Here is a 16219-nt window from a genome sequence, read left to right as displayed (position 1 = left end):
GCTGACTAACCAGATTAATTCATGACGTTCACCACCCTGTCAGTAAAACAAACTGACAGATGCCCACAGTACATTGAATGCCTGTGGCTGGTAAGCAACGCTCTGGAATGCCTACGTCCATTTGACCCCAGTGGATAGCTGGAGTTTGCCAAGAATCAGCTTTTCCTCCTGTGTTAATTTCCTAGCAATACTTTTCCTGTATTACTTTGCCATAGCAAAGTATCACAAATTGGGTGGCTCTTTTAAGAACAGAAATTTATTGTCTCACAGTTCTAGAGACTAGGAGTCCAAATTCAGGGGGTCAGTTGGGCTATGCTCCCTCTAAAGGCTCTAGGGAAGATCCTTTCTTACCTCTCTCAGCTTCTGGTAGACCTAGATGTTCACTGGCTTGCAGCTGTAGCACAACTTCATAGTCACACAGCCATTTTCTCTGTCTATCTCCTTCTGTCTGTTCTCCTCTTTTATAGGGACACCGTTCAGATGAGATAGGACCCTACTCCACCCTACTCCAGTATGACTGCTTGTTAGATGATAACATTGTCCAAGACCCTCTATCTCCAAACAAGGTCACATTCACTGATACTAGGGGTTAGGACTTTGATATATCTTTTTTTTAAGGACAAAATTCAATCCATAACACCTCCTAAAACTTTTCCTTCCAGTTATACATGTTCCTATATTATGTAAATCAGTGGAATGATACACAAACTGATAAAATGTAAGTGTGAAAAGGGTTGTTTCTTTGAAAACTAGTTCTATGCTTTGAAAGCTTAGATGAAGGCAAGTAGTGAAAAATCATTGTCAAATTAGATGTGAAGAGCCATAAAACATAGCTTAGGTTTTAAGAAACCTTTAAAACTCTAAAAAAAAATTACTCATTCAAGTTGCTTCACAAGTATCTTGAGGTTCTAGCACTATTTAAAAAAAAAACAAAAACAAAAACTGGAAATCTTAGCTGTTACATTATGGATGTGATTTTTATCAAAAGGTAACTCTGAACTCCAATCAGAAGATCCATACCCAAAACAAAGACCACAGCCCTATATCAAAAGACTAACATGTGAATGAACATTTTTGTATTTTAAGTTAAAATATTTTTAATATGTATATGTCACTTTTATGCCTAAAACAACTTTTTTCAATGTAACGAATCAGTTTCCAGTTCTGCCTATGTTAGATACAAGGGCCTTGACCATATTTAAAAGGCCAGCCACCTTGTGGGAGAAGAATGAGACTTATTTTATAAATCTCCAGGGGCAGGATTTGTCAAACTTCTAACCCCGTGTTTCTCAAAATGTAATCCATGGATCACAGATATCAAAACCACCTGGGGTATTTGCTATGAATGCAGATTTCAATCCCACCCTATACTTCCTGGATCATGTCCTCTGAAAGGAGTCTACATTTTTACACACTCTCTTGGTCAATCTGATGCATGCTGTGATGGCAGACAGTGGTCTAGGAGAATAACTTTGGACTTAACATAAAGAAAGCAGTTGCTTACACAATGCCTCAGGATTTCCTAGAGGGCAGTGATGTTGTGGAGATGTTCAAGCAGAAGCTGAATGATGGCTGGCCAGGATTGCTAGATAAGGTCCCTGAATTTGGGAGGGGGTTGAATATTGCATGATGCATGCTTGAGTTAGTGGTCATTTTTCCTTTTTTTTTTTTCCATTAAAGCAAGCAACCTGATTTAAGAATTCAACTTTTTAGATCAAATATTGTCTCATATTTCTTAGATTCTTTGTGGAATTCCAAAAAATTACTTAATAGGGTTAATGAGCTAAAATACTGAGTTTTACATACTAATTACAACCAAGACAATTTGACTATCTTCCGGTGCATCCTCTTTTCTCACAGCTCCTGAACCAGGCAGCAGAGTGGAAGCTTCAGGCCAAAGTGCTGAAGGAGCAAGAGACAGTCCTGCAGGCTCAGGTGAAGTGGGGGTAGACTGTTCGTGGGGTGTGCTTTCCTTACTCTTCCCACGTAAAGAGGCTGTGAGCACAGGAAGTCTGCAGAAGGCCTTATATGTGGTAGCGTACGGGGGACAGGAGTTGGAAACAAAGAGTAACTTCAAATTTATTATGTAAAATAAAAGCACAGTATTTTTTTTATTATATCTAAGCAGAACAAGAAATGCTCTGTGCCAACAACATCCAGTCAAAATGTTTGTTTACATACAAATATACCAGTTGCCATAGAGTTGATCCCAACTCATGGCGACTCTCCATGTGTCAGAGTAGAAGAGTGCTCAACAGGGTTTTCAACGGCCAGTTTTCATCCGCAGATCACCAGATCTTCTTCTGAGGCACCTCTGGGTGGACTTGAACCTTTAACCTTTCAGTTAGCAGCCCAGAGCATTAAGCATTCACACCACCCAGGGGCTCCTTACTTAGAAAGATGGCCCCCAAATCGTCAGTTAGAATAAGTAAGCTAGTGTCTAGCTTTCCTTCTATGTGTTTAAATTTCCTCTCTCTCCTCCCCCATCACCCTATGAAGGTTCGAATAAAATGTAAACTGTTCAGATGTGCCATTCATAATTGTCAATACTTAACATGCCCTCAAGGTTTGATATTACTAATAAGGGGAAAATTAGAAAAATAATGTCAGCACTCAAGTTTCTGTGCTATCTGAAGTTAGCCTTGTCAGTGGTAAACTATCTGAAATAATGACTATTTGAAATAAGCAGGAATCATTTTTGTTTGGTTTTGGGATGCCAGACTATGGAAATTCCAAACAGCCTGGGTGGCAAAAGCAGTTTTCGATCTGCTGCTAAGCAAAAGGTCAGTGGCTTGAACTCACCTATTGGCTCAGCCAAGAAAACCCAATGGAGCAGTTCTACTCTCTAACACATGGGGTTGCCGTGAGTTGGGGCCAACTCAACTGAAGCTAAGAACAACAACATGGGAATTCGTATTTCAGACTCAAAAAGAAAGCCTCATGCAACAGCTGACCCTGGGGGAAGGTTGGAGCTATCCAGTTTTCCCTGTGCCCTTGGGGTTGAGCCTCTGTAGGCCTCCAACCAGCTTAAGAATGCCTGCCCAGGCTCCTCTGTCCTCCCGGCAAACGTTCCTTCTCAAGTTCTGGGACATCCATCTTGCCACAGAGCCCCAGAGTGGGCTCCAGGTCCCCTGCCGGCAGGAATGCCCCAGAGCCGAAGGGCTGGGAAATCATCTAGAGCAAATTCACAGATGCTTAGGAAATCAGAAGCCTTTCAAATTGTGCAGCATTAACTCAAGATCTGGGTAATTCACTGGTTAATGTTTATGTACTGACTACTGAACTTATCGGAGATAATATAGAGATCTCTGTCACAACAAAGCATACTTGTTCATTCTAGGAAAATAATAATAAAAAGCAAATAAGAAACTTTAGATCATAAACTCTACCATTGCATAGAAAAAACACAAATAACATTTTGATGTCTAGCTTTTCTGAAGCTTACTTTTCAGATGTGTATATAGAAGGCAACTATAGATTGTTTTCCCCAATATGATCTTTTTTTTTTTTTTTTGATAATACATCAGAATAGTTTTGAAACACTAATTACATGGAGGTTAGAACCGTGATCTTTATCGACTAACAGAATTGAAGGGCTCGAAGTTAAAAGACTATAAACTCTAGAATCAGAAACTCACAGATCACCCTTTAGGCAATCATGAACCCATCAAATCATGGCGAAGGGTGGGTGGCAGGCAGTGGTGGTCCTCTAACTGTGAGGTGGGCAGTGGAAAAGGGGATGTGGCCACACTGTCTAGCTGGGAGGAAAGAGCCCAGAAAATCAGGCGAGAGCTTCTGACTCGATCTCGGCCCCATTCACAACACAGAGCCTTGAGAACAATAGACAATACTTAAAGCTATACATTGTTCACATAACCTGTTTTAAGCAATTTCTACTCCCCCATGCTAAATGAAGCTAATAAACTTGAGAAGAGTAGATTAATATCTAGAGACTCTGGGCTAGAGAGTGATTCATTCAGTTGCCATCAAAATCTAGGACTTTAATGGCCTATGAGATAAAAATATAAACATGTGATTCAATTTCCTACCTACCTCATAAAAACAAAAAGGCATCTACTAAGGGTTCATAGACTTGCCAGTGTTCCTCAGTTATCCCTCAGTACTCGAATGAGTTTGGGGACCAAGGTCAGAGCCCTGGCTCTTCTGCTGAAAAGCGGTGGATTCTGCCACTCCACTAACATCTCTGGACCTAAATTTCCTTGCCAGTAAAATTAGTATGCCATAATGAATCCTCTTTGAGAGCATTCATTTTCAGTATCTCAGTATACCTTCTCCTCACTTATCAACTACCTTGTTATCTGACATTTCACATTTAAAAAACAATAGTAAAAAATCTATTTTGCATATTAACAATGCATATCTGGCAGTAACAAATGCCAAGGCAGGAGGCAAGAGTAACACTGGCTTTGATGGTTAAAGTTATGTGTCAACTTGGCTGGGCCATGGTTCTCGGTGGTTTGGCAGTTATGTAATGATGTAATTTGGCAGTTATATAATGATGTAATCATCTTCTATTTTGTGATCTGATGTGGTCATCATCCATTTTTGCATAACACCGATTTCACATAATGACATGGTCTTTGGAAACTATGTTGATAAGTGAGGAGACAGTGTATTTCAAAAATCATAACAGCACATAATAAAGCAGCACCTACTATCTAAAATATAAAGAAAAAATTTTTTTTTTTTTATTATCTAAAATGTGGTTATTCTTGGCATTATATCAGCTTTCACTCCAGCAGGTAGGGATGAGAGTTATGTACATTTTGTTTTAAAGTTATACATGCAAAACACTTAGCTCAGTGCCTGCCCATAATATGCACAATTTATTCAATCAATATTTATTGAGTACCTACTAAGTGCTAAGTGCTAGGCATGGCTGTAGGTATTAGAAATACAGTAACAAATGAGAAAAACCAAAATCCCTGCCTAATTGAACTTACAACTATTAGTGATAATAATAATGTTAACATAATACTAGCTTTTAATTAGTACATTGTTGTCAGCTGCATTGGAGTTGGTCCCCAACTCATGGCAATCTTATGTACAACTGAACCAAATGTTACCTCTTCCTGCTCCATTCCCACAATCAGTTGCAGATCAGACCTTTGTGATCCATAGGGTTTTCATTGGCTGATTTTCCAAAATAGCTCACCAGGCCTTTCTTCTTAACCCGTCTAAGTCTGGAAGCTCTGCTGAAACCTGTTCACCATCCTAGCGACATGCAGGCTCCACCAAATGACCAGTGGTGGCTGTGCGTGAGGTGCATTGGCCAGGAAAGAAACGTGAGTCTCTCGCATAGGTGGGGATATAGATAGGGAAATACATGGGACAAAAAAGAGTTTTTAGTTGAAAAAAAATTGAGAACCATTGGAAAAGATGATCTTAAGACCCTTTTCAGCTCTAGTTCATGGCTCTAGAGAAGGAACAGGACTGAAAAAGCAGGGCCCAAGGTTAAGTTAACCCTGCCTTCTTCTCCCTTGCCCTGTTTTCCACAGCGCAAGTAGCCTGGGCAGCCTCTGTCTGTGAGAACCTTTCTTTGTCTTTAATATCTTCAGGGCACTTTCAAAATCTCAATAATTACTTAATCATCAAAATGAAAACAGAGGCATCTGAATTCTTATGTATAATAACATGTAATTAAGTTCCTCTTTAAAATTACCAACAAATTTTTAAAAACTTTTAAATCCCCCCAAAATTGGTATCGCAGATTATTTTTGCATAGCACTCAAAACACTTCCCTGGGTTTTAAGCTGTGTTTAAAGGGATAGGAGTGACAGGAGGGGAAGGCCTGAGTCCTCATTTCCAAGGCCTGAGCAAGGGAGATATCAAGAATGAGTTGTGTTGTTTTCCTTGAGTTACGTCACTTTTCAATTATAAGACAACAGCTTGCCAGTTTGGGGCATGATTCTCACTTTAGAAGAAGATGTCTGGCTTTCTATTATACAAACCAAGGCAATAGAGTAAATGTCAGAGATGATCGATGGGATACAATTGTCACTACAAATAGTGTTCATTGGATCAATAAGGATGAATACGGTAGCAGATGTGGAAAGTCAGCGATATCTGACAAATAATACAGACGTAAAATACTACCAAGGGGAAAGATCAGTGAGTAAATTGTTAAAAACGTGTAATCATAGTCCTTAAAAGCAGAAGTCCTATATGGGACGAGAGCAGATTCTTTCGCAACTACTGTAGTAATTGAACTTGTTAACCCCAGCCACAACTCACAGGTGCTGCTAAGAATTCCTGGGTTGGGTTCTGTTTCCTATACTATTTGAATGTTGGTCATTAAAATTTGGTGCTCAGTGAAAAGAATGTGCACATTGCTCAGCCCCTTTAAAAATGAAATATTGAGGCATTATTGTTATTCCTAACCATGGAAGAGTTTGTTTCTCTTTCCCCCTCTGGCACGAGAAATACTGTGGACGACCTCTGGCTGTCCCTCCCCTGCCTCTCTGAAATGCCAACATGAGAGAGGAATATGACCCATCAAACCAAACATGCATCGTGTCAGCATACCAGTCAGAGGGAGAACACTGCTGAACAAATAGCTATAAAGTAAACAGGAAGTTTGAGAGTGTTAGGAGCTGATAACCTGAGAAGTTCATAATCTACATGGGTTTTGCCATCAATCACAAAGAGATCAAGTGCTGGGTTTTGCCACCAATGACAAAGAGATCAAGTGCTGAGGCAGATAATGCTTCTCTCCACTCCGGGTGTGGCTGTCTTCTCCATGGCACCAGCCAGCAACAAGAAAACGTGGAGAAGGGAAGCAAAATCTGTCCAGTTTATACACCAAAAAGAACCTTTTCCCCAAAGAAAAGAGAACTTGCCGTGAGTTGGTGTGGTAGCTTCTTCTGCTACTGAAAGGGATCCATCCGCGAGATGGACCACGCATGCGCTCACTCCTGCCCCCATCTGACTGCAGCCTGCAACTGCAGGAGCTGCAAGAGCAGGCTTTGGAGGACCAGCTCAGGAGATCACTGCATCTGTGACCACCATGTAACTCTGCTGGAATTAAGTTGGAAAGAGAAAGGGGAGAGTGTAAGAAAGAGAGGTTATGGTAAGGGGCCTGGCCAAGAAAGCAAAAAGGAATTTTGTGATAGAAGTTGAACAGGATTGTCTAGGGGTAGTTGTTCCCACCTAAGACGAATGGATAATGTGCTGTGTGGGAAGCCAATTTCACAGCAGCTAACCCGAGGATAGAAGGTCTCAGGCTGAGAGCACTAAACCATTCGTGAGCCCTGAAATCAATTTAGTGGAGCCCAGCCGAAAAAAAAAAAGAATCAGAATTTAATAAAATGTCATTAAAAAAGGCACTGCACATAACTAAGAGTATGTATGTATTATTTTATGCACCTTGTATATGTGTAAGTGTGTGTGTGTGTGTGTGTGTGTGTGTGTAAAACACTAGGGAACTTCCTGGCCATGAATTCCCTGGTGTCCCTTTACTGATCTCCTTTAAACTATATAGCAAGGAATCGTGAGAAGCAATTTTCAAGCACCTGGGTTGCTCCCAAGCTCTGTGGCACACTCACAGTGCTAATGAGTGATTATAAAATGATGGTCAGCTGTTGTTTGACGTCTCTATGGAAAATCTGTATCCTGTGGAAAGGATTTGTGTTATTTTGTTGTTGTTAACTGCAGTAAAATTTCTGCTCTTCTGAATCATTTGAGAATAAGCCATTCTAGATAGCAATTTTTTTTGGTTCAAGGAGCTGTTTCACTCACACACACTGCCTCCGACACCTACCCCAAGAAGTGAGAACCATCTAACCAGCTGGCTTTTCCTCGTTTCTGCTCTCTCTGCTTTCAAAATGATAGTCTCACAGGCACTACCAGCTGGTCAATTGGTTCCTTCCTTCTGGCCAAATAATCCAACCTCCCACTCTACCAAGTGCAGCCTCTGCTTCTCCTTTGCTGCTGGATGCTGCCGGTTTGCTTCTTCACACAAAAGACACTTTTGTGCCTATTTGAGGGTTTGGGACTGTTCTGGACACTTAAGGGTACCAAACAGTCATTTGAAAATAGAATTTTTACCAACTTCACTCATTCATGTTAAATCTCTGCTCATTCAAAACATGCTATCCTAGTATTATTTTTAAAGTAAGATTTAATTTTGCCTACTCTCACTATCAAGTATTTACACAGTTTCCTCCCCTGTGCTGCCCCAATCCCACCCCAAATGCAAGCCTTGGAAGTAAGGGTAATGAGCTACAGATTCACCACCCCTAACCCATACAATGAGGAAGACATATTTCCTCAAAACTCATTACTTCCATCTGTAGAAAACTGATATGATAAACCGATTTTGATGAAAAGGGACATTGAACTGCTATCGGTTAAAACACTATATTAGTAAATATATGAAACTACAATGTCTAAGATGGAATGGCAATTGTTTAGATGTGGAACTACTGGGCAGTGCACAACCTGCACAAGAGCTAGTCTTAGTCTGGCGCCAGGGGTCAATTATCCAATAGGCAAGGTAAGTATTGTGCTTACCTTGCTTACCAGATCATCTATAGTGAACGCTGCCACATTTTTTTCACCACATCCAAGATTCTGCCTCTAGGTATCGTTGGCTCTCTCCCAACCCCACAGCACCTTCCTATAGAATGAAAACCTCTTTTCAAATTTACAATCCCTGACAAGGACAGATTACCCAGTCATCAAGGGTAAACCACAGGCTTAATTGTGCTTACTTACTAATCTGTAGTGGACAATTTCACTTGGATTTCATCATAACCACGTGAAATTGTTCACTAGAGATTAGTAAGTAAACACAAGTAAACTGTGAACCTTGCTAATTGGGTAATCCGCCCTTCTCTGGCCCACATTTCCCTTATAGCTTCATTTGTATACATTCTTCTCCTCCTTCAAGGCCAAATTCAAGGCTTACATTCTCCACAGAAATTTGGCTCACATGATCACCTGCCATGCTCACCTTCTCTGATCATCCACTTGACTTAACTCTGTTGGCACTATGCTCATGTCTTCTAGTCAAATTGTCTTTGAGATTGTCTTCTCATTAAGAGTGCAGGTCCCTCAAAGACAGAATCCACATAATAAGTACCTTCATACATACACTATATGCTCAATACATAAAATGGTCAGGCTGCAATAAATCCTTATTGGTAAAAATTATGGTATTTTGAAACTGTGATGACATATTAGATTATTCCACTTTTGTTTAAAGAACTACATCAACTGTAACCACTAAACATATTCCTAACACTGTACTGTGAATTTTCTTAAATCATTTTTCTTTCCAAATTGAACAATGGCGTGTTGTTTTGTTCTGGAAGCACTCTGAGAGCAGCCCTAAAATAGATCCACTCTGTCCTCTGCAGCTTACTCTCTACTCTGGAAGGTTTGAAGAGTTCCAGAGCACACTGACAAAAAGCAATGAGGTGTTCGCCACTTTCAAACAGGAAATGGATAAAGTGAGTATTGCTTATAACTCAGGACATATTGACGTTTTCTATTTTGATGGGCAATCCTCCTTTGGGTTCATTTACCTCTCGCTAAGATATTTCAGTGCATTTCATGAAGTAACGAAGGTGTGGATGAGGTTTGTGTTGTACTTTTTTTTTTATTCATAAGTATCTGGTAAATTAATCTTAGCAAGAGTCCAAGAAAAACTAGGATATATTTTAACTCTGAGAAAGAACATGTTCTTTTTCTAATCCAATAGTTTACCAAAAAAAAAAAAAGTGCTAGCAATGTAACGTTAAGTATTGAAGTAAAAAAATACCTACTCTTCTAAAGAGAAAAACTTTAATACAAGAGTAGACAGAGTAAAAAATATCATCTTACAGGATCCTCCTTGGAAGGGAAGATATGCAGTATGATATAACCGATAGAAATTGAACTCAAACTCTGGGTATACCATGTCCTCATCAAGTGGCCTTGGACAATTCACTCAGCTTCCCTGAATTTTATTTTCTTTATCTGTAAATGGCAATACCACTTCACTTGCCTGAACTTGTGAAGTTCAAATGAACCAGTACATTTAAAAAGGTTTTTTTTTTAAACTTTGTTTTAACACCTTAAAATGGTGGTAATATTATTAGACACAATATTTAAATCTTGTTTCTACTCAGCATTTCCTCAATACAAAATAGTATCAGAATTATGTTTCTGAACAGGCATTGACATTCACCGTTTTTAAGTGTAGAAAGCTTCCTTTTAGAAATATTTTTTTGTAAAATCATGTGATAAACTTCACAATTCAGGGAGTAAACTGAAGATTTTCTTAACTTGTTAAAAGTTCCCAGTCTTCCCAGTCCAGGATAGATTTATAAATTTTAAAATGTTCTGATTTTAAAATTACAAAGTTTTCAAATTGGAATAAATATTGGAGCAGGAGTTCTTAATCCGGAATCTATTTATGGATTTTAGTAGTAGACCTGAGAGTTCCCTGAAGATTAACCAAAAAAAAAAAAAATCTATGTCGTGTATGTTTGCATTTCTCTGAAGCTTGGCTATAGAGCTCACTGAATTCTTAAAGGGACCAGTAAATTTAAAAAGTTTATAAACTACTAACTTGGTTAAGATATGATTAAAATTTAAAAACCACCCTTGGCTCACCCATCTTCTCCATACAGCCCAGGGGCTGACAGTACCCTGGGCCTAGCCTCTGCCCTCCAGGGCACCCAGTCTAAGACAGCTGGGCACAGAGCAGCGAGTACCGCAGCGATCATCCATCCAAGGAAAATGTCCTCATTACATGCCTTGTCTTTCACTACATCCAAGCAGAGACGAGATCCTACAAACCAGGAACATGAGTCTCAGGTTGAAAACATGCTGTATTTGATTCAATTCTGTACCCCTCAGCCCCAGCCTAAGGCCAGGTGGTAAGCAGACACTAGAAGCAAGGATAGTCAGACCCTGCCTCACGTACTTCGGACATGTTATCAGGAAGGACCAGCCCCTAGAGAAGGACATCATGATTGGTAAAGTAGAGGGTCAGTGGAAAAGAGGATACCCTCAGTGAGATGGATTGACACAGTGGCTGCAACCATGGGCTCAAGCATAACAAACATTATGAGGATGGCTCAAGACTGGGCAGTATTTTGTTCTGTTGCATATAGGGTTGCTATGAGTCAGAACCGACTCAGCACCTAACAACAAGAAGTATATGTTGCATTAAAGGGAATGAAATAATTCCAGTACCACACTTCTGCTAACTCCTCTGAATATTACTACACCTCTCTGACGCTCATTTTCCCAATTTATAAAGTAGGGACGAAAATAGAACCTTCGTTGTAGGACTGTTTCCAGGATGAAATGAGATAATGCATGTAGTAATCACATTTACTCTACAGGACTCTACCCAATGTAAGGGCTGAAAACATAGAAAGTTGCCTTTGTGTGGTTACTTCTCAAATGTCCCCTGATTAACATATTCATGGCTCAAAAGCCACGCCAGCTTTCTCACTGATAGTCTTCTACTCAATGAAGTAAATAATCTATTCTGGGGACTCAGTAAAGCTATTTTTATTTTAAATGAAAGAAAACAACAAAACTGTGTGGCCCTAAGTAGTTTCCATTTTCCTGAATTGGCTGTGGTCCAAATAAGTGCTCATCTCCAGCCGAAAAGATTCAGGAACAGATCATGACTCCCCCCAACCCCCATCTTCATTCCTTGACATAGAACATTTGCTTCAGTGGCTGGTAACAAAGGGACTTTTCTTGATGTCATATGTGCAGCTAATAATTTCTTTGATATATTAACACTTCAGGATTAACCTTAAAGCACTCTACTTTCTGCAGACAACTAAGAAAATGAAGAAGCTGGAAAAGGACACAGCCACGTGGAAAGCCCGGTTTGAGAACTGTAACAAAGCTCTCTTGGACATGATTGAAGAGGTGAGCAGATTTCTCACATAGATTGGTTTTTGGCCTGTTCACCATGAGTGGGAATCAACTCGACAGCCTGGCGGGGGGCGGGGGGAGAAGGGGAAGGGAGGTAAGTGGAGGGGAGCCAAAATATTCATAGAAAATAATGATAACATAATAGTACAAATGAGTGCATGTGAACAAAAGCTGAATTTCTCTGGGATGTGACATATCAGATTGTAATAACAAAATTAATAAGAGCAGAGGTAATTTAGAAAGTAGCCCAGACTTGTAAGGTGATTTGGGACACTAAGTCACAGGCTTTACTTAGTAATTTACAAGCATGTCCCAGAGCAGCACCACCCCTGCTGAACTATGAATTCCTTGAACGTAGGAAGAGCATCTTATTTGGTTTTGAATCTCCCTGGAGCAGCACACATAGAAAGTATGGAATAAATTAATTGATTTGAATGTACAGGCAGAAGACACCTACCAGCCCAGGCACCCACAGTATATGCTTTTTTATAGATAGGTATATTTTTTTTTATAGAGATATGTATTTTTTAATTCCTTCAACAAGCATTTAAATACTGACATTATTCTGGGCACTGAATAGGCTGGGCTTACAGCTTAAAGGTGAGGGCCTCCCCATGTAAACAGGTCAAAAGAGTCTTCAATGTGTTTATAGGGTACAGAGTAGCACAAAGGTAGGGGTGGGAGTGGTGAGATGATGAGGACCAGTTTCATGCACAAACACACCAATATTTCTAGAGAAAAGCAGTAAAATTGAACAGTTTGAGCAGCCAGCATCATAGATCATGTGTGTGTTGCATTTCTCCAGTTATAATTACTGTTCTAACAATTCATCCTAACTTGCAAGCAATTCCAAAGAGATACACTTATTATTCATCAACACAAAAATGCAAATGGTTGCTGAGATGAGCCTATAGCAGCTTATCTACAGAACAGCAGATAAGGCCTGGCTGCGAAGGTCAAGTTCCAGGCCTGTCTCAGTCATTCTGCCACAAGGATTTGCTCACCACTTCTAAGTCTTAGAAACAGAAAATGCTTCTATTTTCAGATTTTTGAGGCTCTAGGCAGAAGCTGCTAACCAAAAGGTCGGCAGTTCAAATCCACCAGGTGCTCCTTAGAAACTCTATGGGCCAGTTCTTTTCAATCCAATAGTGTTGCTATGAGTCACTCGACTGCAATGGGTTTGGTTGGGTTGGGTTTAGACAGAAGCCTTGCCATCTTTATTTTCTGAAGAAAAGAATGTTGTTGTTGCTGTTGCTATCAGTTGCTGTGAAGTTGATTCCAATTCACAGTGACCCTATGTGTGCAAAGTAGAACTGTGCTCCATAGGATTTTCAAGGCTGTGACCTTCTGGAAGCAAATTGCCAGGTCTGTCTTCCAAGGCTCCTCTGGATGGGTTTGAATGACCAGCCTTTTGGCTAGTAGTCAAGAACTTAACCGTTTGCACCATCTAGGGGCCTCAAGAGAAGGATATGGTGATTAAAAGGACATAGTGATTAGAATGCTCCCAGGGTCTAGCACACAATGCAAAAATAAAAGTGATATCCTGACCAAGGTTCTGTCCAACTACCACTGTGTAGCTGGGGCCTGGAGCCTCACAGACAAATGCCTGCACGAATGGTTTTGTTTGTCTCCAGAGAGCATCCTGGCAACTGTGTTTTCATGCCGTTTTGTTTGTGTGTGTTTTCAAATCACAGAAAGCACTGAGAGCAAAAGAATATGAGTGCTTCGTGATGAAAATTGGGAGGCTGGAGAATCTCTGTCGAGCTTTACAAGAAGAGAGAAACGAACTCTATAAAAAAATCAGAGAAGCGAAAATGTCTGAAAAGGAAGACCAATGTCAGTACGCCTCCAATGAAGAGCCAGAGTCAAATGTGTCTGTGAATGAAGAGGTCGATGCAAAGGCCAAGAGTGTTGAAGAAGCGGTGAAAAATCTGGCTGCAGCCTTCATGATAATTCATCATCCAGAGCCTGCCCTCTGCCAGCCCAAAGAAATCCAACCAGAATTAGGCAGCCCTCAAGGAGGCAGTACCATTGCCCTCAAGGAGCCAGAACAACACCCTCTGTTTCCTTCATTCAGATCAGAGAGTCCCCTGCCTCCCCCAAGTCCTCAGGCAAAGGCCGAAGGAGGAAATGAGGCAGAAATTCTCCCCAAGACCATTGGTCTCCAAGCTGGGTTGGGAGCAGAGGCCTGTGGTGAGGGCCTCCCTGCTGGAGCAGAAGCTGATGAGCAACACCGGAAGCCAGAGGCAGAAAATTCTGGTCAGATTCCACTGTCCCCAGCCCAGGCCACCCTACCAATGATGGAGGCAAATGGTCCTCCTGCTCCAGCGCTCCCAGCAGGCAAGGAAGTTTTAGCTGGGGTGCCCAGATGTGAGCCCAGTAGGCAACCCCCACCACCAGCAGCTGGGGGACTGACAGCAGGGTCTTCAGCGGGGCTGCTGCTGCCCAAAGCAGCTGACACCAACCTGGAGGGAGTAGACTAAGCCACATCATGCCCTTTAAAGCTGTTCTTCCTGATTTTGCATCTGCATCATCACAGATCTGAAAGACATATAAGGGCTAGGGACGTCAGGTGGAAAAGAATTAGAATCGAGACATTTTCAAATGTTGTGCAGGGCACATTCAGCCTTTGCTCTTTGTTCTCGATTTATAACTGATTTGGAACTTTTCTATTTAACACTCATTGATAGTATGATTTTCCCAAACAGCAGCAAAACATAGCAATAGCATATTTATATTAATTTGCCATTAAGAAAGTACTTAATTCAATTTCTTACTCAACAGTAATATTTGGTGTTTAAAGACTTCCACTGTAATATAAAAATATGGAAAATGTGATGTTTTAAGTTATTTCCACATATCGAGTAATAAGTTTCATAATAAGTAATGGATGTCTAGGTTCCATTTAAACATTATATACATAATATATACACACGTGTGTATTATGTGTGCATAAGTACACATGTGTGAGTGCTAATACATACATGTGTGTATGTGCAGAAATATATATGTACTTATATTTTATAAACATGTATACAGATATATATGTTACATATATATTTTTATCACCCTTTTTTGGATTTGCCTGTATGCAAAATATTTAGATGCTAGTCAAAAATTATCTTTTACTTACACTTGGGACTACAGTAGGTTATCAAGCAAAAGTAGGTTCAGAACATAAATATTTAGACCATCATTATGTTGGACAAAAATAAGTAAGCCAATGGAAGGTCAAACAATTCGACTGGTTGATCAAATGACAATAGATGCTTTGACATGCCTGTGCAAAGAGCCTGGACACAGAGATGGCCAAGAGACCATCAACAAGAAAGGGGAATAGTGCAGGTATAGACTGCCTACAAAGAAAGGGTTGGGAGCAGAAAAGAGAGCTAAGGATTGAGGGTTGAGGAACCTCAGACTGAGAAGAGGCTATGCACTGGACTCCTGCCTCTGTGCTACAGCTGTCTCGAGACAGAATATTCACCTGCCAACTCCTCAGTTTACTGCCTTCCTTTCCTCTGCAGCTCTCTCCAGAGGGTTCCCCACCACCTCTTGCTACCACTGCCCCAGGCTATATTCTCAAACATCTGTTCGTTCTTTGCAAACCCCCTTCTTTGCAGCAAGAAATTACAGCCATCTCTCATCTCAATAAACACTGAATAAAAGCTATTACTTCTCCAAAACAGAATCCACAGAAGGCCTCAATGTGAATGATGAGGCACATTTTCTTCTTTGAGGAAGTCTCTGTAGGCCAGAAGTACAAAGCAAAGAACAAATGGGTCCCTACTCAAAATGATTTGAAAAGTAGGTGAGGATTCAGGAGAAGGTGAAAGCTAGAAACATGTGGTGTTTTCTACCTGACTATTACCTTATTACTGCTTAACAAGATCTCTAATAATACTGATGGGATAAATTACCCTAGCCCTGGTTGCACAATGATTAAGCTCCTGGCTGCTAACCAAAAGGTCGATGGTTTGAACCCACTTAGTGGCTGCACGGGAGAAAGACCTAATGATATGCTCCTGTAAAGATTACAGCCAAGAAAACCCTATGAGGCAGTTCTGCTCTGTCACATGGGGTCACCATAAATCAGTACTGACTAGACGGCAAATAACAACAACAGGGTAAAGGAAGAATGAAACAATAAAAATGAAAGGAAGAGAGAAAAGGAAGAAGGAAGGAAGAAAGGGAGGAAGGGAGGGAGGAAAAGAGAAAATAGTGAAAAATGTCTAACCCAACCCTACATTTAAAAAAAGTTGGTATGGGTTTTTGTGTGAGAGACTGACTTGATTTGTAAACTTTCACTTAAAGG

The 16219-nt window shown here is 40.5% G+C and overlaps 1 protein-coding gene across 1 annotated transcript in view; it reads left to right on the top strand.

Annotated features, from left to right (window-relative positions):
• Positions 1–14853, top strand: part of TXLNB (taxilin beta) — a 53473-nt gene extending 38620 nt beyond the window's left edge. The window contains exons 7-10 of the mRNA XM_003403987.4: positions 1861–1935; positions 9381–9473; positions 11806–11901; positions 13602–14853. Coding sequence (XP_003404035.1) covers positions 1861–1935; positions 9381–9473; positions 11806–11901; positions 13602–14390 — 1053 coding nt within the window. The 3' untranslated portion in view covers positions 14391–14853. The remainder of the gene's footprint in view (positions 1–1860; positions 1936–9380; positions 9474–11805; positions 11902–13601) is intronic.
• The last annotated feature ends 1366 nt before the right edge of the window (positions 14854–16219 follow it).

Source organism: Loxodonta africana, chromosome 1, assembly GCF_030014295.1.
Source record: "Loxodonta africana isolate mLoxAfr1 chromosome 1, mLoxAfr1.hap2, whole genome shotgun sequence".
Classification (NCBI taxonomy): domain Eukaryota; kingdom Metazoa; phylum Chordata; class Mammalia; order Proboscidea; family Elephantidae; genus Loxodonta; species Loxodonta africana.
Note: the sequence above shows the minus strand (reverse complement) of the source record. Positions and strands in the feature narration are given on the sequence as shown.